Genomic DNA, 18,552 nt, shown 5'->3' with positions numbered 1-18,552 from the left:
GCCTCCCGCAGCTGAGTCCCAGGTGCCACCCCAGCCCTGCCCCGGCCTAGCCTTCCGAGCCGGCAGCCGGCTCTCCCCAGCGCATTCATTATTCAGCTCCACAGGGCCAGCTGGCTCCTGTTACACTGACCGCAGCCCCAGAGCCTGCCCTGTCCACTCCCCCTCCTCCCTCAGGCACGACCCCCACCCCATCCCTACTCCAGGGGACTCGGTGAACGCTGCAAAGGCCAGTGATGACCCCGCCCTCAGCCTCAGTGTCTAACTCTTGGGGAGCTCTGGACCCGAAGCACCCTAAACACACACACAAACACAACCTGGCCTTGATACAGTGGGGGCGCCTGAGCAGGGGCCCCATGGCTGTTGCTATGGTGATTTTAGGGCACGCCAGGCTGCACCCCGAGGCTCCCCCACCCCCACCCCGGAAGCAACACCCACGTGCTTTCCACCACCGCTCCGAGTTGAAACCCAAGGCGACTCTGGGAGGAGATGAATTATGGATCCGCCCTCCCGGAATCCTGGCCCTGGCCCCGCACGCACGCCTCTCTGGCCAGTCCTGGCCACTGCCAGCCACGGGAGGCCGCGAGTGCGAGCTGCAAAGGGGACAGGTCCTTCCAAGTCCCTAAGCCTGTGACAGCCCTGCCGCCACTGCTGGCGGCCGCTTGCAGACAGCCACCATGGCGAAGGAAGAAGATGAAGAGAAGAAAGCCAAAAAAGGGAAGAAGGGGAAGAAGGCCCCGGAGCCTGAGAAGCCCAAACGTAGCCTAAAGGGGACCTCGCGGCTGTTTATGGGCTTCCGGGACCGCACCCCCAAAATCTCCAAGAAGGGCCAGTTCCGCAGCGCGTCTGCCTTCTTTTGGGGCCTCCACACCGGGCCGCAGAAGAAAAAGCGCAAGAAGCAGGCCCGCACCGTGCTCAAGTCCACGTCCAAGCTCATGACACAGATGCGCATGGGCAAGAAGAAGCGCGCCATGAAGGGCAAGAAACCGTCCTTCATGGTCATCCGCTTCCCGGGCCGGCGCGGCTACGGCCGCCTGCGGCCACGCGCCCGGTCGCTCAGCAAGGCGTCCACGGCCATCAACTGGCTCACCAAGAAGTTCCTGCTGAAGAAGGCGGAGGAGTCGGGCAGCGAGCAGGCCTCGGTGGACGCCTGGCTGCGGCGCTCCGACTCCCGCGTGGGCTCCCGCAAGCTGCCCTTCCCGTCGGGCGCAGAGATCCTGCGGCACGGTGGAGGCCGCCTGCGCAGGTTCCCCCGCAGCCACAGCATATACTCGTCGGGCGAGCCCGTGGGCTTCCTGCCCTTCGAGGACGAGGCCCCCTTCCGCCATTCGGGCTCCCGCAAGTCGCTCTACGGTCTCGAGGGTTTCCAGGACCTGGGCGAGTACTACGACTACCACCGCGAGGGCGATGACTTCTACGACCAGCGCTCGCTGCACCGCTACGAGGAGCAGGAGCCCTACCTGGCCGGCTACGGGCCCTACGGCGCGGCCTGGCCGCCGCACAGCGACCCCTACTACGGATACCCGCCCGAGGACCCCTACGACTACTACCACCCGGACCCTTACTACTACTATGGCGACGACACCCTCTACCCGGGATACCCCTATGGCTACGACGACTATGAGCCGCCCTATGCGCCTCCTTCGTCGGGGTACTCCCCTTACAGCTTCCCCGAGGTGTATGAGGGCGAGGCGTACCCCTACAGCTACTACCTGGACCCTTATGCACCTTACGACTCGCCCTACCTGCCCTACGATCTCCCCTACGACGCCCCCTACCCCCTGCCCTACCTGGATCCCTACGGGATGCCCTATGCCGAAGGCGACTACGATACTGGTGGGGACCAGGCCATCTACCCGCCCGCAGCGCCCTACTTGTATCCGGAGGAGCCGGCGGCCATGTTCATGTACCCCTGGGTGCCGCCACCCATCCTGTCGCCTCACAACCCCTACGCGCACCCCATGGACGACATCGCGGAGCTGGAGGAGCCGGAAGAGGCGGGCGGCGGCGGTGGTGCTGGTGGCGGCGAGCAGCGGCAGAGCGCTTCCTTCCGCCTGCCCAGCGCCGCCTTCTTCGAGCAGCAGGGCATGGACAAGCCCGCCAGGTCCAAACTGTCCCTCATCCGCAAGTTCCGCCTCTTCCCACGGCCCCAGGTCAAGCTGTTCGGGAAGGAGAAGTTGGAGGTGCCCCTCCCGCCTTCCCTGGACATTCCCCTGCCCCTGGGGGATGCTGATGAGGAGGAAGAGGAGGAGGAGGAGGAAGGCATGGGCCCGGTGGCCCCACTACCCTACGCCCACCCCTACTGGGGTTTCCTGACGCCGCGCCAGCGCAACCTGCAGCGCGCCCTGTCGGCCTTCGGCGCGCGCCGCGGCCCGGCCTTGGGCCACCCTCAGCCGGCGCGGCCGGCCACCTCGCTGGCCAGGTTCCTCAAGAAGACGCTGTCGGAGAAGCAGCCCATCCCGCGCCTCAGGGGCAGCCAGAAAGCGCGGGCCGGGGGTCCCGCCGTCCGGGAGGCGGCCTACAAGCGCTTCGGCTACAAGCTGGCGGGCATGGACCCCGAGCGGCCCAACACGCCCATCGTGCTGAGGAGGCCGCAGCCGCGGGCGCGCAACAACAACAACTCGCACCGGCCGCCCTCGCCCCCGGCGCCGCCCCGCGGCCTCTCGCACTGGAGCGCACTGGCCGCGCCGCCCGCGCCGCCCTTCTCCCCGCTCCTCGGCCGGCCCGTGTCGCCCTACGGCTCGCTCCGCCGCCACCCGCCGCCTTGGGCCGCGCCGGCTCAGGTGCCCCTGGGCGCGCAGGCCAGCTGGTGGGCCTTCGTGGAGCCCCCGCCTGTGGGGCGCCCCGAGGCGCCGCCCGACCCGAGGCCTTTCCCGGCTTCCTTCCCCGCGCCCCGGCTCTCGCTCCGAGGCTCCGGCCGCCGTCGAGGGGCTCCCTACGGCTTCCCCGGCGCCGCCACCTCCCCGCCGGCATCGCGCAGGTCCTGGACGCCTCTGCCCTCCCCTCAGCCCTCGCTGAGGAGCCTGCCTGGCCCCGGGTACCGCTCGCCCCTAGGACCCATGTCCCCGCAGCTGTCCTTCCGCCGTCCAGGCCCCTTCCAGCCGCCCTTCCCGCCGCCGCCGCGCCGGCCCCGCTCCCTGCGGGAACTGTCAACCCCGCGCAGGGCATCCTCCTCCAGGCGCCTTCGGCCACCGCGATCGCCCACCCTGGGCTCGCCAAGGCCGCCCTCGCCACCACCGCCGCCTATGCGGGGCGGATCTCTCAACCTGCCCTCGCGCCTCCCGCATACTTGGCGTCGCCTTAGCGAGCCGCCCACCAGGGCCGTGAAGCCCCGAGTTCGTTCGCCCTTCCACGTTCCGGGCGCGACCGAGTCCTGGCACCCGGTGGCCGGGGCAAACCTGGAGCACGGGGATGGTCAGCGTGAACCTGACGACTCGGAGACACCCTGGACGGTGCCCCCGCTTGCCCCGAGCTGGGACGTGGAGATGCCTGCCACACAGCGCCCACCGTCCCCGCGGCCAGGAGGGGCGGGCAGCCTTCGAGGCTTTGCCAGGCCACCCCCTGTACCTGAAAATCCTTTCCTCCAACACGTGGGCCCTGTGCCCCGCCCTGCTGCCCAGGCCGAGGACCCAGCCGAGGACTCTACCAGTGATGTCCTCCTGGGCAGACACCATGACCCTGGGCCTGGACAGTTCACGAAGTCGGCCAGCCCGAGTCCAGAAAAGCCTGCAGACGAGGCCTGCCCGGAGGAACCCCAACAGCCAACAGAGCCCACACCCCCGACACTGAAACTCCCCGAGGACCAGGGCTCGCCTGAGCAGAAGGCCTTAAGGCCCAGTCTCTCATACCCGCTGACCCCAAGAGATCAGAAGAGAGCCACGTGGCCACCGTGGCGCCGCTGGGGGACAATGCCCAGAACCCCAGCTCCCTTGGCTCCCACCGGGGAGCCCTTGGCCACGGGTGGGGAGAGGCGCCAGGCTGGGCGTTTTGCAGTGGTCCTGCCCCAGGTGCAGAAGCTGAGTTCTTTCCAGGCCCTTGGACGTGAGCCCTGCCAGCCAGCCAGGCAGGCAGCCCAGGACCCCAAGCCTTCAGCCTGGAGTCTACGCTGGTCCCACCTCTGGCTGCCAGCAGATGCCCACCGAGTCTGGCCACGGCTAGATGCCCACCCCCAGTCCTACCGCTTGTGCCTCAGAGCTGCCTGCTTGTCCCTCAAGGGCCCTTGGCAAGTGGCTGACCTCAAAAGTTGGAGGAACCAGGTATGGAGATACAGGTTAGAGGATGGGCTTAGAGGCAGGAGTCCCAGGCAAGCTTAGGGAGCTGTTCTTTGTACATAGGGGAGAACATTCCAGGCCTCCTGGAGCTGGTGCTGGCAGGTTCAGCAAGGGGAGGCCCCGCACAGCATCAGCCTCTAGAAGCGCCCAGAGGCTTGGGCTAAGCCAGGTGCGGAACTGTAAGATTTGCTGTTGTGTTCTGTCCTGTCCTGTAGCCACACTCGGGCTGTTCCTGCTGCTTTCCTCTGACTCCTCCAGATAGGAGCCCCCGCCCTTGTGCCCCCGTGCCACAACCTTTTGTAGTCAGAATTCTGAACCAGACGAAGGTGAGGGGGGCACTCAGGACATGAGCATCCAGTCTGGGTTGTTGCTGCGTGGGAGAAACAAACCCAACCCTCACTCAATGGCTGTGGGACTGAGCTATGAGTGTGTGGGCCTCCCGTGGGGCACAGGGCAGGCTGCCTGTTGAGGGGTGCCCAGTGTGTGCCTGACTGCCACACTGGTGACGGAACGTGAGCCCCATGCTAGGTGGCCCTTGGCAGGGGCGGGTGGTCACTGGAGCCTCCCCCGGGGACGCCCAGGGTGGGCGGGGCCAGCAGGGCCAGCAGGTGCCTCTCAGCCTCCGCAGACGGTACCCGCTGGAGCGGGCAGCCATTGGGGCCTCGGCAATGGCGACCGGGGCAGCCTGGCTGCTGGGGGGGCCCTTTCCCCGGCGGAGGGTGCCCCGTGCTGTGTGGGCTGCGGCGTTGCGGGAGCGGGCCACAGGGCGCCCAGGGGTGAGGGGCAAGGATGCCTGGGCCCTGCTCACCCTGGAATACGTGAGTGGCTGAATTATTCAGGGTCTGTGGCCGCTGGCGAGCACGTGGGCAGGTGGGTGGGCCTGCGGCCAGGGCTGAAAGGGTGATACTGGCTCTGTCCTACTTAGCAGCCCGGCGACAGGCACATGGCTCCTGGGGCTCCCTCCTGGTGTCCCCTTTCAGGCCCGGCCCAGAGAAGGGTGCTTTGCAGTCACACGGCTTGCCAAGCGGGCCTGCATGCCCTCATGGGTGGATGTGTATGTGTGTATGAGTGCCAAGGCCAGACGAGGAAGTTGTGTACGTTGTGGTTTACCCAGGGGCTAGGGCCATTGGCCCAGCCTCTCCCTGCTGCCAGAAGTGGCTTCCACTCTCCAGTTCCCTCCTTGTGGTGAGGAGAGACCCCGGTGCACCCGGTCCATCCACACACGTGCCAAGGGAACACTGAGGATGTGTCCTGCCAGCCGGGACCGCAGGCCTCCTGCAAGACCAAGAGTAGTACGGCGGTCGTATGAGCTTGCGGACACCTTTGTGTGTGCGCATCTACGAGTGGACAGTCACAGACCTGCCCTGGCTTGGGCACGGGTGTGTCTGGGGCTCAGCCAATCTCCATTCCCGCCCCATCTGTCAGGACGGCAGCGTCCTCAGAGTCATCACACGAGGCGACATGTGGGGGGGGTCTGCCGGGGAGAGGGGTGCCAGGGCTGGCGGAGCCCAAGCTGGGAGGGTGCAGGTGCCTGTGCTTGTGTGTGCTCACCCGGCAGGCTGGGGTGTTCCCAGGAGCACCTGGACATGTTGGGGTGAGAGTTACATGCAGGCAGACCCTGTGTGCCAAATGGGGGACCAGGCAAGCCAGACCTTGAAGGGCGTCTGCTTCCTGCGAGCCCCACGCACAGCTGCTGACAGGGTCTCTGTCTCATGCAGATGCACTCCATCCGCAATCTGCCCTCGGTGCGGTCCCGTGAGCAGCGCAGGGAGGATGGCGTGGAGGACATGACACAGCTGGAGTGAGTGGTCTCCGGTGCCATGGGGGGTCACCACACTCCCAGCCAGAGCCTCTCCTCACATCTCCCCATACCTGCTGTGTGCACTAGAGCAGCCTGGGCCCGCCACTCGCCAGCTGGGGTCCTTGCCGTCTCATGTTGGGGTGTGGGGAAGGAAGAGATTCTCTGAGTTATAAGGGCCGCGCTAGCTGATATTGATGCCCCGAGGGTGACCGTGCCTTCACTTCAGATCCCTAAGAGCATCCTCTAGGCCTCTGGTGAGGTCAGTATGTTGTCTGTCAGAGCCACCTGGCAGATGGAGACACTAAGGCACAGAGAGGTGAAAGTGCCTGCCCAAGGTCAGAGGTGGGGTCCTGAGCCAGAGCCTGGGTGTGGCCGGTGTTGGGCAGGGTGGGGAGGGGGCGATGCCAGCCACTGATTACCTTCCTCGCCCTGGCAGAGACCTGCAGGAAAACACCGTGCTGTCTAACCTCAAGACCAGATTTGAACGGAATCTCATCTACGTACGTCTCCGGCCAGGCCTACGTTTGCCCCGCTGAGGAAGCTCCAGGCTCTGGGGGTGGGAGTACCAGGGGCAGGACCCAATGGGAATGCAGGTGCATGTTCTCAAAGCACTGCGGAGGCTCCATGAAGCATCATGGTCATGCTGAGGCCACCGTGTGCCCACAGACGTACATCGGCAGCATCCTGGTGTCGGTGAACCCCTATAGAATGTTTGGAATCTACGGTCCAGAGCAGGTGCAGCAGTATAGTGGACGGGCCCTGGGAGAGAATCCTCCGTGAGTGTCTGTGGGGCAGGGTTTCTCAGAGCTTAGCAAAAACCCTGGCTTGTCCCCATGCCCCCTTTAGCCACCTGCTCAGTCCAGCAGCATCCCTCTGGCCTGGCCTGGCCTGGCCACAGCCCTCTGCAGAAATGAACATTGTCCTTCTTCAGAGTGCCAGGTGGATGGGGTTGGCTGCTCCCACTGGTCAGAGAAGCTGCCTTCTCCACCAGTGCTTGGGGCGTTGGAGGTGGGCACCAGCCCTGTGGCAACTGGGAATCTGCCTCCCCAGGCACCTCTTTGCCATCGCAAACCTTGCCTTCGCCAAAATGCTCGATGCCAAACAGAACCAGTGCATCATCATCAGGTGAGCCGTGGCGGCGGAAAGGGCGTGCCCAGGGCGAGGTTGGGGGTGGCCAGGCAGTGGGTCCATGTCCCATCCGTACCCGTGTGGGATGGCCTGCTGCCCACATCTTCTGGAAGGTGGTGGGATAAAGCAGTGAAGGTGAAGCCTGAGCCGCCCCTCTGCCTTCCCAGCGGGGAGAGTGGCTCTGGCAAAACGGAAGCCACGAAACTCATCCTGCGTTACCTGGCTGCCATGAACCAGAAACGGGACGTCATGCAGCAGGTACGTCCTTTGGGGTTGGCCTGTCTCTTAAGACCCTGCCCTGGCTGCCATCTCTCCCCAGGAGGGCTTGTCAAAGTGGAGGCCACAGGGCAAGGGGGGCTGTCCCCTCGCATGCCACCTGCTCCTGGATACTGTGGCAGTAGATGCCAGGGCGGGCCATCAGAGGACTCGAGACGAGAGTCTGCATGTGGGTGGAAGTTTGCTGAGGAACTGCTGTGTGCTGTGCTGAGCTGAGCGGGGAGGAGGAGCGGCCACTCTGGTATTCTCCTTCTCTTGGGAACTCTGCATTCCAGTAAAGGAGGTGGAGAGTACTGCAGGAATCACCAAAAAAATCTTGGGGGATATAGATTACAAAAATACTATGTGGGGATGTCAAGATGGCTTGCACCTAGATCCACCTGCCATGTATATGGGCCATCCTTGACTGCTTTCCCAGGCCACAAACAGGGAGCTGGATGGGAAGTGGGGCTGCTGGGATTAGAACTGGTGCCCATATGGGATTCTGGAGCGTTCAAGGCGAGGACTTAATTGAAAAGGCAGTGTTACAGAGAGAAGGAGAGAAAGATCTTGCATCTGCTGGTTCACTCCCCAAGTGGTCACAACAGCTAGCGCTGAGCCAGTCTGAAGCCAGGAGCTTCTTCCAGGTCTCCCACATGGGCACAGGGTCCCAAGGCTTTGAAGGCACTGCTTTCCCAGGCCACAAGCAGGGAGCTGAATGGGAAGTGGAGCAGCTGGGACACGAACTTGAGTCCATATGAGAGTCTGGCGCATGCGTGTGGACGGTTTAGCCACTAGGCTACTGTGCTGAGGCCCTGGGCTCACATTTAGTCCAGGCTGGACCCGCAGGACCCACATCTTAGACAATGGCCCTTGTCCTGACTGCACCCTCCTGTGCATATTAGCTCGCAACTCACACCCCCACCTCCCAGCATTTCAGGGCTCCCTCTCATTGGACAGGCTTTGGTCACATGTTCTCGGTAGCCCCAATCCCAATCCGGATTGATTCCTTCCTGATGTTAGGCCCCACCTTTTGCTGGCACCTGCAATAGACAAGCAGCTGACCCCTCTGCCTTGAGTCCTCAGGAGATTCCTGGACTCAAGACTAGAACAGCTCCAGCTCGAGCGAGCCTAGGCCAGCCCCTGCTGTCCCTAGGAGTACACAGAGGGAGGTGCTGGCCCAGGAGCCTCCCCTGCTTCCTCCTTAGGACTGTTGCGAGCTGGAGGGCCGCACTCTTGAGGCTGCTGTGGTCCCTGGGCTTGTGCCTCAGGCCCCTGTTGCAGGAGCTGTGAGAAGACCATGGTGAGGCTGAGTTCAGCTGTGGCTGGCTGGGTTGCTCTGCCACGGCTGACCGATGCTGCTCAGCTGCTGGTGGTGGCAGAGGCTGCTCCACAAACACCACCTAGCTGGGGAGAGAGATGCCACCCAGGAAGTAGGAGAGGGGGCCCACAGCTGAGGGGGCTGTGGAGGCCTGATGAGGGAGGGACCTGAGAGCAAGTGTCTGGACAGAGGGGACATGGCAGGTTCCAACAGCTGGAAGCAGGTGACCAGGGAGCAGCCCGGAGGGGAGGAGGCGGCTGGGCTGCACCTGGCCCTAAGCTTCCGTCAGTGAGAGCCTGGCCGAATCTGCAAGACACCTGGACAGAGCAAAAGGCAGGGTCAGGGCCCAGGCCATGGGAGCTCAGGGCTTCTCTGGCTGCTGGTGGTAATGGGCAGGGGAAGCGGGTGGAACCTGCCCTGGCCTCCCAGCATTGAAGGTGCAGTGCTGCGGTCCCCAATCCCACTGTCGTGTGGTCACACCCCAGAGAGGCCTGTCAGCCCCTGGGTGGCCTGCGCTGCTGGTCCCGTGGGAGGAGAAATGACTGGTTCTGTTGGTGACATGCTTCTCTTCTTGTCCCTCTCCCCTCCCTTCCTGCGCTCCTGAAGATAAAGGTATTTGAAGACTTTGTGTGTGTGCACATGTGTGGGTGCATAGCAGGGTGGGCAGGAAGAGGCGTCCCAAAGCATGCATCCAGGAATGGAGCTGAGCTGCTGGTGGGGAAGGAGGTTGTGGCACTGTGCGGGACTTGCAGTGGGAGAACCCAGCATGGTGTGCGTTTCGGGGTGGGACCCAGGTCTTAGTGCCCTCATGCCCTGCTGCCCACCTGTCCCCTGGACTCTAGATCCTGGAGGCCACGCCCCTGTTGGAGTCCTTCGGGAATGCCAAAACTGTCCGGAATGATAACTCCAGCCGTTTTGGGAAGTTTGTGGAGATCTTTCTGGAAGGGTGAGTGGGCGCGTGGAGGGGCTTCAGCAAGCCTCGCAGCCACAGACTGTGCACTGAGCCCGTCCCGCCCCCAGGGGTGTGATCTCCGGTGCCGTCACCTCCCAGTACCTGCTGGAGAAGTCCAGGATTGTGTTCCAGGTTGGGCCGGCCCCTCACGGGGGGTGAGGGGGGGTTGATGTCAAGGCAGTGACATCGTGTATGCGTGTCTGCGTACTTGTGCATCCTCCTTGTCCCCCAAACACACCTCGAAGGTCCCCACTCCTTGCAGCATGGTTTGTGCCCCAGGAGTCCGCCTCGCCCCCTCCTGCTCAGCCCCTTGCCACTCCACCAGCACACTGCACGGTGCCTCCCTGCACTGCCCCACCAGCTGAAGCACCTTGCCTTTCTAAGAGCGAACTGTCACTTCCCCAGCTGTGTGGGCGGACTCGGGGAGGCCAGGACCTTCTGTGTGCCCCAGGAGAAGAGGCAACCTCCCTCTTGCTCCTTGCGAGGGCTCTCCCCTGCCCAGCCCCAGTGCCAACCAGCCCATGATGGAGTGGACTCATGCCACCTGCATGCGGCCTTGGCATGGCTGTGTGTGGTGTGTGTGTGTGCCCGCATGCGTGCATGGTGGGGGAGAGGGCCTGAGCCAGGTGCCTCCTCTCCCTGCACCCACCCACCTGTACTGCAGGCCAAAAATGAGAGGAATTACCACATCTTCTACGAGCTGCTGGCGGGGCTGCCTGCCCAGCTACGGCAAGTCTTCAGCCTGCAGGAGGCGGAGACCTACTACTACCTGAACCAGGTGAGCGAGCCAGCAGGTGGAAGGTGTCCCCTGGCAGCAGCTGCCGGGGCTGGGGGTGGGCAGGACCTGTGGGCTCTTCTCTGAGCCCTGAAGCCGCCACACCTCCTCGCTGGGCTTCACTTTCCTTATCCATCTCCTGGGAACCATGCACTGTCACGATTTTCTGAGGCTTCTAGAAGGAATCGAGTGTGAGGGAGCTGTAGCACGGGGCTCACTGCTTACCGGCACATGCCACACTGCCAACCAAGGCAGAGCAGGGATGCCTCGAGGGCTTCCGGCCCCGCGCAGGACCACTCACCCCCGAGCCTTCACAGGGTGGGAACTGCGAGATCGCCGGCAAGAGCGATGCCGATGACTTCCGGCGGCTCCTCGCTGCCATGGAGGTGCTGGGCTTCAGTGGCGAGGACCAGGACAGCATCTTCCGCATCCTGGCCTCCATCCTGCACCTGGGCAACGTTTACTTTGAGAAGTACGAGGTGTGTGGGGGGCCCCAGGACCGGCTTCACAGAGGCTGGGAAACCTGCTGTTTCCCTTGCAGGGGGAAGCTCTTCGTCTGTCTTTTCTGCATATTTTCGGCTCTAGGGACTGCTTGCCCGTGAAAAATCTCTCTGACATGGTATTGGTGGGGGGGGGCGGGGGCAGCACTGTAGCACACAGGTTAGGCCTGCACCTGTAACACCTGCATCTCATATGGGTGCTGGCTCCAATCCCAGTGGCTCCACTTCTGATCCAGCTCCCTGCTAAGGCACCTGGGAAAGCAGCAGAGGATGGCTCAAGTGTTTGGGCCCTGCACCCACATGGGGAGGCCCAGATGATGGAGTTGCAGGCTCCTGGTATGGCCTGGCTCAGCCCCGGCCATTGTACCCACTTGTAGCCACTTGGGGGGTGGGGTGAACCAGTGGGTAGACAATTCTCTCCCTCTGTCCTTTTACCTTTTAAATACACCGGATTTTCGGATCTGTACTGCTGTTGGTATGTCGCCTAGACGGATGCACAGGAGGTGGCCTCGGTGGTCAGCGCCCGGGAGATTCAGGCGGTGGCAGAGCTGCTCCAGATCTCCCCCGAGGGCCTGCAGAAGGCCATCACCTTTAAAGTGACCGTGAGTCCAGCCTGCCCCCAGAGCTGCCCTGTACTGCACGCCCCCCCTGCAACCCCTCCCTCATCTCCTCTGTCTGCCTGTTGGGTTGAGACAGCCTCTCAACATGCAGGCCTTCAGGGACGCTGGTCCTGTCTTCACACACACTTGTCTTTCCGGTTCCAATGGCAACCCCCTCTTCCAGGGAGCCTTCCCTGATTTCTGGCTGGGTCAGGATCTTCTTGGGTTTTCACAGCTACAGGCCTGCACCCCGCCGCCACCTCCCCAGGGTTGATCCATTGCATCAGTTTCTATCGCCTCTGCCTTCCCCACTCGACCAGCATACCAGGCAGAGGTGGGGGGAGGGCATCCTCTCCACGCTCTGGCCACCTGTATATCTGAGACCCATCGTACTCTCTCTCTGAACTCCCTGCTTCTGTGTCCCCATGGGTCCCCACCCCCAATCTCCTGCTGTCCCTCCGTGACTGTGTCCTCTCCGTCCCCTCCTCAGGAGACGATGCGGGAGAAGATCTTCACGCCCCTGACCGTGGAGAGCGCTGTGGATGCCAGGTGAGGCCATGCCTTTCTCTGCTTAGCCCCGGGACTCCAGGTGCCCTGGCCACGGGGGCCCGCTCAGCGCATCACCACCTCTGCTCCAGGGATGCCATTGCCAAGGTCTTGTACGCACTGCTGTTTGGCTGGCTCATCGCCAGGGTCAACGCGTTGGTGTCCCCGCGACAGGATACGCTGTCCATCGCCATCCTGGACATCTACGGCTTCGAGGTGGGGCGTGCGTGAGTGCGTGGGGGCCGGGGAGACACGGGGCCAGCCTTGCTTCCTCAGGGACACGTCTCCACCCACAGCCTGCCCCAGCTGGATCAGGGGGTCTCCCCTCGGTGTTGGCTCCTGCCTCCTTCCCTCTCTTCTGCTCCCCGCGCTGCACTTCCAGGGGCATCTAGGAGCCAGGACCTGTGCTGGCTCCTACCAGAGACACAAGACAGCACCCGATCAGGGCTCGAGTTTGGGAGCAGGGAAGACAGCTCGTGTGATTGCAGCCATAAATGCACAGGAATCAATGAGGGCTTCTGGGAAGGAGAGGAAGAAAATCTTGGCTGGAGGGAACAATGTATGCAGAGACCAGGAGGTGCAGGGGGAGCTGGCTGCTGTGCTGAGTGAACTGAGCGGGCACTGGGCAGGGCAGGGCAAGAACACAGCAAGATGACAGTGAGTGCCGCTGTGCCTCTTCCCAGCAATCTGCATGTGCCGCCCTCAGCGGCGGCCTGCGAGGCAGGTACTGTGCACACCCTCAGGGTGGCCGCCCTCAGCAGCGGCCTGCGAGGCGGGCGCCGTCCACACCCCCGTTGCACAGAGCTGGTGCTGTACTAAATGCAGGGTGAAGGTGTGCAGGGTCTTCAAGGCAGAGAGAGACAGGCCGCTGGCCTCCGTGGAGGGCCCTGGCCCAGCCTCACCCCCATCTGCCATCCCCCGGCAGGATCTGAGCTTCAACAGCTTTGAACAGCTGTGTATCAACTATGCCAACGAGAACCTGCAGTACCTGTTCAATAAGATCGTCTTCCAGGAGGAGCAGGTGCGAGCACCCCTTTGCAACCCCTCACCCCGCCCACATCCTGACCCCGCCTCCCTGGCTGGGGAGACCCGGGCAAGGCTATGCGGGTCCCTGAAAGGACTGTCTCCACAGCGATTAGAGCAGGAAGGCCCATGTTCTGGGCGTGGGGGAGATGGTGGGCTGTTCCTGAAGATGGTGACTGACAGGGCCCTGAGGGAGCACACGCTTCCTGTCCTGGGAGGCGTGTGCAAGCAGAGGTGCCCCCTGCAGGAGGAGTACCTGCGGGAGCAGATTGACTGGCGGGAGATTACCTTCACCGACAACCAGCCGTGCATCAACCTCATCTCACTGAAGCCCTACGGCATCCTGCGCATCCTGGACGACCAGTGCTGCTTCCCCCAGGTGACCGCACGCCGGCCACAGTGAGGCTGGCACCTGTCCTCCATCCCTGCCCACTGTGGCCTGGGCAGGTGGGGACCGGGGCTGCTGGAGAAGTCAGGGAAGGCTCCCCGAGGAGGTGACTGCACTTGCCCCTCCCCTCCCAGCGCAGCAGGAAGCTGCCAGCTGGTTCCCCAGCCCCCCGCCCTGGGTCCCCAGGGGAGCAGTCAGGGCTGGAAAATGTGCAGAGTGCCTTGCTCCCCGCAACCCCCACCCAGGCCACCGACCACACATTTCTGCAAAAGTGCCATTACCACCACGGCGCCAACCCGCTCTACTCCAAACCCAAGATGCCGCTGCCCGAGTTCACGATCAAGCATTACGCAGGCAAGGTCACCTACCAGGTGAGCCACCGGGGGCTGTGCCCAGGGAGAAACACACACCTGTACTGGCCAAGTGCAGCACCCGGCTGCGTTTCTGACCTCTGTCCCCTGAGAGGAGCCCTCCCTGCAGCTGTAGGCTGGGCCCTGGTCACATGACTTCTGAGCTTGATGGTGCAGCTTAGGGAGTGGGAAGGATGGTGGTGTAGGGAAGACAGAGGATTGGAAGGGGGCACCCGGGGTGGTGTTGGGGCACCCAAGGAACAGGAGCCTCTGGCCTGGCAACAGTAAGTGGGAGTCAGGAAGAGCAGGCTGTCACGTACCAGGCCCTTGGAATGATATCCAGCTCTACTTCCTAAGTGGCCACAATGGCCAGGGCTGGGCTGGGTGGGAGCCAGCCAGGAGCTTCCTCTAGGTCTCCTGTGTAGGTGCAGGGTCTAAGCCCTTGGGCCATCCATCACTGCTTCCCCAGGCACATTCGCTGAATGAGAAGTGGGACAGTGGCTGGCATGATGGCTCAAAAGCTTAATCTTCCACACGCAAGCAGCAGCATCCCATATGGCCATTATTTTGTATCTCAGCTGCTCCACTTCCCATCCAGCTCTTGTACCCTAGGAAAGCAGCAAAGGATAGACCCAAGTCTTGGGAACCTGTACCTGTGTGGGAGACCCAGAGGGAGCTCCTGACTCTTGGCTTTGAAGTCAGCTCAGCTCCGGCTGTTGCAGCCATTTGGGGCATGAACTAGGGGATACTTTTCTCACTGTCGTCTCTCTCTCTCTTTTAAGATTTATTTATTTTTATTAGAAAGACAGACATACAGAGAGGAGAAGAGACAGAGACGAAGGTCTTCTGTCCGATGGTTCACTCCCCAAGTGGCCGCAACAGCTGGAGCTGAGCTGATCTGGAGCCAGAAGCTTCTTCTGGGTCTCCCGTGTGGGTGCAGGGTCCCAAGGCCTTGGGCCGTCCTTTCTCAGACCACAAGCAGGGAGCTGGATGGGAAGTGGAGCCGTCGGGATTAGAACCGGCGCCCATATGGGATCCCAGCAAGTGCAAGGCGAGGACTTTAACCGCTACGCTATCATGTTAGGCACCTCACTGTCTCTTCCTCTGTAAAATCTGCTTTTCCAATAAAAGTAAATAAATCTTAAAAAAAAAAAATCATTGAAGTGGAGCAGCTGGGACTTGAACCTGCGGGCCGCAACACCGGCCTCTGTTCTCCTTCTTTTGGACAGGTGCACAAATTCCTGGACAAAAACCACGACCAGGTGCGCCAGGATGTGCTGGACCTGTTCGTGCGCAGTCGGACGCGGGTAAGGGAGCCTGGCCTCCCCCAAGCCAGGCTCCTTCCCCTTCCTTGCTAAGGAATCCACCCCGCTCCACAGCTCCCCACCTGGCCACACCCCTGACCACACTCATTCTAGACCTGGGATATCCTCTGCCCTCAAGTTCGGTTTGTTCAAGGCTGCTGTGAGTTGGGGAGGTCCAACTTGGGTCCCTGGAATCCTGGAGAGCCCCACACCCTAGGCCCACTACTGTCCAAAGATAGCCCTGGGGGCGGATGGGGCCCAGGCCTGGTGTTGAGGCCACAGCCCACATGCACCCCCACATGTGCAGCCAGCCGCTTCCAGGCCAAGCACACAGTCGGTGTATTCCGGGGAGGAGGAAGGCTGACACCAGGGAAGGCCCTGGGTCCCCCACCTTGTGTCCTGAGAAGAATGCCAGATGGCAGAGGCTGGCCCATCGGACAGGAGCCAGTCAGCTTCCGTTCCCGCTTCACTTGTGTCTCTTGGCGGCCCTTCCTCCGGGTCATTCCCGACTTTCCCTCGCAGGTGGTGGCACACCTCTTCTCCAGCCATGCCCCCCAGGCTGCTCCTCAACGCCTGGGCAAGAGCAGCTCAGTCTCCCGGCTCTATAAGGCGCACACGGTGGCCGCCAAGTTCCAGCAGTCGCTCCTGGATTTGGTGGAGAAGATGGAAAGGTCAAGGGGAGGTGTGGTGGGGGGCAGGTGGGCGGACCCCCACAGACACCTTCCTTCCCAGAAGCCTCATGCTGCTCTCCCTCTCTGGCCATGCCCAGGTGTAACCCCCTGTTCGTGCGCTGCCTGAAGCCCAACCACAAGAAGGTACGTGGGAGCTGAGGCCTCCCCCTGGGCTCGCCTGAACAGCCCTGCCCCGCCATGGCTCACGGTGCCTGCTGCACGGCGGCCTCCCCTGCAGGAGCCAGGCCTCTTTGAGCCGGATGTGGTAATGGCACAGTTACGTTACTCCGGAGTGCTGGAGACGGTGCGCATTCGCAAGGATGGATTTCCGGTCCGCCTGTCCTTCCAGGCGTTCGTTGACAGGTACCATGGCCTGGGAATGGTGCGGGGTGGGGGATAGGAGCTAGTCGGGGGCGGCGGGGGGGGGGGGTCTCACTCTTCCATCTTAAAACGTTTTTAAGATGTATTCATTTGAAAGCCAGAGTTACAGAGAGATGAAAGATTGGGGAATAAAGACATCTTCCAACTTCTGGTTTACTCCTGAAATAGCCTCAATGGCTGGGGCTGGGCCAGGATGAAGCCAGGAGCCTGGAGCCTGCTCTGGGTCTCCCATGTGGGTGCAAAGGGCCCCAAGGATTTGGGGGCCATCTTTAGTGGTTTTCCCAGGTGCATCAGCAGGGAGCTGGGTTGGAAGTGGAGCAGCTCCCATGTAGTCTGTCAGCACTGCAGGTGGTGGCTTGGCCCAGTATGCCTCAATACTAGCCCCTGTTTCCAATGTTTACTTACTGTACTTGAAGAGCAGAGTGCATTGGAGAGAGGGAGTGGTTTGTTGATTCTGAACAAGGGTGGTTTTAGTAGTTACTGTGGGTGTCCAGCCGACGGCACCGACCCAGAGGTCCTGAATGCCTAATGCGGATGGCTTAGGAGTGGGCAGTGGGGCTAGGCAGTGAGCCAGCCTAGGGCATCCACCTGCTGCTGCTGAAGCAGGTGCCTGGGTCCCCACTTCTGTAGGTGCTCCCTGGTGGCCCTCGAGCAGGCGCCGGGCCTACCTCTGTAGGTGCTCCCTGGTGGCCCTCGAGCAGGCACCGGGCCCACCTCTGTAGGTACCACTGTCTGGTGGCCCTCGAGCAGGCGCCGGGCCCACCTCTGTAGGTACCACTGTCTGGTGGCCCTCGAGCAGGCGCCGGGCCCACCTCTGTAGGTACCGCTGTCTGGTGGCCTTAGCAGGTGCCTGCACCCTGCCTCTGTAGGTACCTCTGTCTGGTGGCCTTCGAGCAGGCACCGGGCCCACCTCTGTAGGTACCGCTGTCTGGTGGCCTTAGCAGGTGCCTGCACCCTGCCTCTGTAGGTACCTCTGTCTGGTGGCCTTAGCAGGTGCCTGCACCCTGCCTCTATAGGTACCACTGTCTGGTGGCCCTTGAGCAGGCACCGGGCCCCACCTCTGTAGGTACCTCTGTCTGGTGGCCTTAGCAGGTGCCTGCACCCTGCCTCTATAGGTACCACTGTCTGGTGGCCCTTGAGCAGGCACCGGGCCCCACCTCTGTAGGTACCGCTGTCTGGTGGCCTTAGCAGGTGCCTGCACCCTGCCTCTATAGGTACCACTGTCTGGTGGCCCTTGAGCAGGCACCGGGCCCCACCTCTGTAGGTACCGCTGTCTGGTGGCCTTAGCAGGTGCCTGCACCCTGCCTCTGTAGGTACCTCTGTCTGGTGGCCTTCGAGCAGGCACCGGGCCCACCTCTAGGTACCTCTGTCTGGTGGCCTTAGCAGGTGCCTGCACCCTGCCTCTGTAGGTACCTCTGTCTGGTGGCCTTCGAGCAGGCACTGGGCCCCCACCTCTGTAGGTACCTCTGTCTGGTGGCCTTCGAGCAGGCACCGGGCCCACCTCTGTAGGTACCTCTGTCTGGTGGCCTTAGCAGGTGCCTGCACCCTGCCTCTATAGGTACCGCTGTCTGGTGGCCCTCGAGCACGATGTGCCGGCCAGTGGTGACATGTGTGTGTCGGTGCTGAGTCGCCTGTGCACAGTCATGCCAAACATGTACCGTGTCGGGGTCAGTAAGGTAATTCCTGCCCACCCCCCTCAACTCAGGGGCTTCCTGGCTGTGCCAGGCCAGCCTCCAGGCTCTTACCTGCTCCCCCTCCCCACCAGCTGTTCCTCAAGGAGCACCTTCACCAGCTGCTGGAGAGCATGCGTGAGCATGTACTCCATCTGGCTGCCCTCACACTGCAGCGCTACTTCCGCGGCTTCCTCATCCAGCGGCGCTTCCGCTCGCTGCGTCGCAAGATCATCCTGCTGCAGAGCCGGGCCCGAGGCTACCTGGCCAGGTGTGGCTGCCCAGAGAGCAGGGCTAAAGAGGGCGAGCAGAGCTGGGGAGGGCAGGCCTGGGGAGGGTGAGCAGGGCTGGGGAGGGAGAGCAGGGCTGGGGAGGGCAGGCCTGGGGAGGGAGAGCTGGGCTGAGGAGGGCAGGCCTGGGGAGGGAGAGCAGGGCTGGGGAGGGCAGGCCTGGGGAGGGTGAGCAGGGCTGGGGAGGGAGAGCAGGGCTAGGGGAGAGAGCAGGGCTGAGGAGGGAAAGCAGGGCTGGGGAGGGCAGGCCTGGGGAGGGAGAGCAGAGCTGGGGAGGGCAGGCCTGGGGAGGGTGAGCAGGGCTGGGGAGGGAGAGCAGGGCTGGGGAGG

General features: G+C 62.7%; 1 protein-coding gene across 1 annotated transcript in view; it reads left to right on the top strand.

Moving 5' to 3' along the window:
- Window positions 1-674: 674 nt before the first annotated feature.
- Window positions 675-18,552, top strand: part of MYO15A (myosin XVA) — a 46,560-nt gene continuing 28,682 nt past the window's right edge. The window contains exons 1-23 of the mRNA XM_040974546.1: window positions 675-4,253; window positions 5,987-6,069; window positions 6,506-6,569; window positions 6,736-6,845; window positions 7,120-7,194; window positions 7,365-7,455; window positions 9,380-9,385; window positions 9,616-9,719; window positions 9,794-9,857; window positions 10,390-10,503; window positions 10,818-10,979; window positions 11,489-11,602; window positions 12,090-12,148; window positions 12,238-12,361; window positions 13,071-13,166; window positions 13,416-13,547; window positions 13,802-13,927; window positions 15,136-15,213; window positions 15,733-15,881; window positions 15,980-16,025; window positions 16,120-16,244; window positions 17,821-17,938; window positions 18,028-18,203. Of these exons, the coding sequence (XP_040830480.1) occupies window positions 675-4,253; window positions 5,987-6,069; window positions 6,506-6,569; window positions 6,736-6,845; window positions 7,120-7,194; window positions 7,365-7,455; window positions 9,380-9,385; window positions 9,616-9,719; window positions 9,794-9,857; window positions 10,390-10,503; window positions 10,818-10,979; window positions 11,489-11,602; window positions 12,090-12,148; window positions 12,238-12,361; window positions 13,071-13,166; window positions 13,416-13,547; window positions 13,802-13,927; window positions 15,136-15,213; window positions 15,733-15,881; window positions 15,980-16,025; window positions 16,120-16,244; window positions 17,821-17,938; window positions 18,028-18,203 (5,795 nt within the window). The remainder of the gene's footprint in view (window positions 4,254-5,986; window positions 6,070-6,505; window positions 6,570-6,735; window positions 6,846-7,119; window positions 7,195-7,364; window positions 7,456-9,379; window positions 9,386-9,615; window positions 9,720-9,793; window positions 9,858-10,389; window positions 10,504-10,817; window positions 10,980-11,488; window positions 11,603-12,089; window positions 12,149-12,237; window positions 12,362-13,070; window positions 13,167-13,415; window positions 13,548-13,801; window positions 13,928-15,135; window positions 15,214-15,732; window positions 15,882-15,979; window positions 16,026-16,119; window positions 16,245-17,820; window positions 17,939-18,027; window positions 18,204-18,552) is intronic.

Source organism: Ochotona curzoniae, unplaced genomic scaffold, assembly GCF_017591425.1.
Source record: "Ochotona curzoniae isolate NIBS_2020 unplaced genomic scaffold, NIBS_Ocur_1.0 contig_2456, whole genome shotgun sequence".
Taxonomy (NCBI): domain Eukaryota; kingdom Metazoa; phylum Chordata; class Mammalia; order Lagomorpha; family Ochotonidae; genus Ochotona; species Ochotona curzoniae.
This window is presented reverse-complemented; position numbering and strand designations above follow the sequence as displayed.